This window comes from Triticum aestivum, chromosome 3B, assembly GCF_018294505.1.
Source record: "Triticum aestivum cultivar Chinese Spring chromosome 3B, IWGSC CS RefSeq v2.1, whole genome shotgun sequence".
Classification (NCBI taxonomy): domain Eukaryota; kingdom Viridiplantae; phylum Streptophyta; class Magnoliopsida; order Poales; family Poaceae; genus Triticum; species Triticum aestivum.
Window position 1 is genome coordinate 11,621,751 of NC_057801.1, and position 1,274 is coordinate 11,623,024.

Consider the following 1,274-nt stretch of genomic DNA (forward strand, 5'->3'; position numbering starts at 1 on the left):
ACGGCGAGACCCGCTGGCATCTGGCATATGCGTGAACATCGTACGGGGATCTCTCAAGAACAGTACCGTCGCAGCAAGCAATGCGACATCCACCAGCGTGTGCCATGCCAACACAAAATATGACCAAACCCACGCCAGGTAATGGCTTGACAAAGACAACGGAGGTCGTGTCTGCTGTTGATAGATCGCGCCGGTCCTTCTGGGCGGCGGTGGCATGGCCGGCAGCCTAGTTGGGTCAGCCGTGCTGCATGCCGAAGCCATGAAGAGTGTCATGATGGACATGGCGTCACCGATGGAGTGGTGCAGGCGGAGCACCACCGTAGAGGCCGCGCCGGAGGTCTTCAAGTTGAGGAAGTGGAACTCCCAAAGCGGGCGTCCCCTGTCCATAGGGAGTGTGGACAACATCGCTACATAGTCCTCCACGGCCTTTTCCGGGTTAGAAGCCACGGCAGCAGGATCGAACGTCGGGACGATGATGTGTTCGTCCACGTTCACCGCTGTTTGCACCCATCGCGGCTTGCCATCCTTGGGTCCATCCATTATCTGTATATAATATGGGTGTGTATTGGAGGGAGAGAGAGGTGAATAAAATGTACAAAATATAGAACTATATTAATATGAGTTAATGCATGATAATTATGTGTAATACTGTTGGCATATACTCCTCCGTTCCAATTTAATTGAAGTTCTAGCTTGAGTAAAATATTTGTATATGTTGGATCAAATCTTTAGAAAAAATGAAGTTCATAAAATTACTTGAATGCTGCAGAAGCGTGAGGAACGAGTAATCAGCTCTGTTTCGATGCCGGAGCGGAAGACGGGCAGGTTCACCGGCGTGCTGAGCCCCATCACGATGACGATGCAGACACCCATCTCCTCCAAGATTCTTCCGGTAGGGCTCATGGGTTCCTCCGCCGTGGAATTGTCAGCACCTTCCGTCTCTGCCGACACACGGACAGAGAGCGGACGGCTTGGCGGACTGGCTACGTTCGCTGTTACTTCCATCAGTAGCTTGCTCGATTGTTAATTGCTCAGAGTACTTGCATCGGCTCTCGGCCTGTGATCCGTAGTATTATATAGGGAAGGGAAGGGAAGGGAAGGGATGGGAAGCGAGGTCCGTGTTACCTGAAACCGGTATTTCTGTACGTATTTAATCATGAGCTTCGTGCATATCCATCTATCTTTCATGCAGAGCAAATTCACAAGTTTTCATAGAGACGTGCCATGTGTATATGGAGATTTTCATTAGGACACATAATTTTAATGTATGATCT

General features: G+C 49.8%; 1 protein-coding gene across 1 annotated transcript; it reads right to left on the reverse strand.

The window, feature by feature from the left end:
* Positions 1-6: 6 nt before the first annotated feature.
* On the reverse strand, positions 7-1,054 carry LOC123068233 (wax ester synthase/diacylglycerol acyltransferase 11; the record flags this gene model as incomplete). Its single annotated transcript, XM_044490739.1, has 2 exons — positions 757-1,054; positions 7-543 (listed from the first exon to the last, which is right to left on the reverse strand). Coding segments are annotated over exons 1-2 (786 nt in total), but the record flags the coding sequence as incomplete, so codon positions are not given.
* Positions 1,055-1,274: the final 220 nt, after the last annotated feature.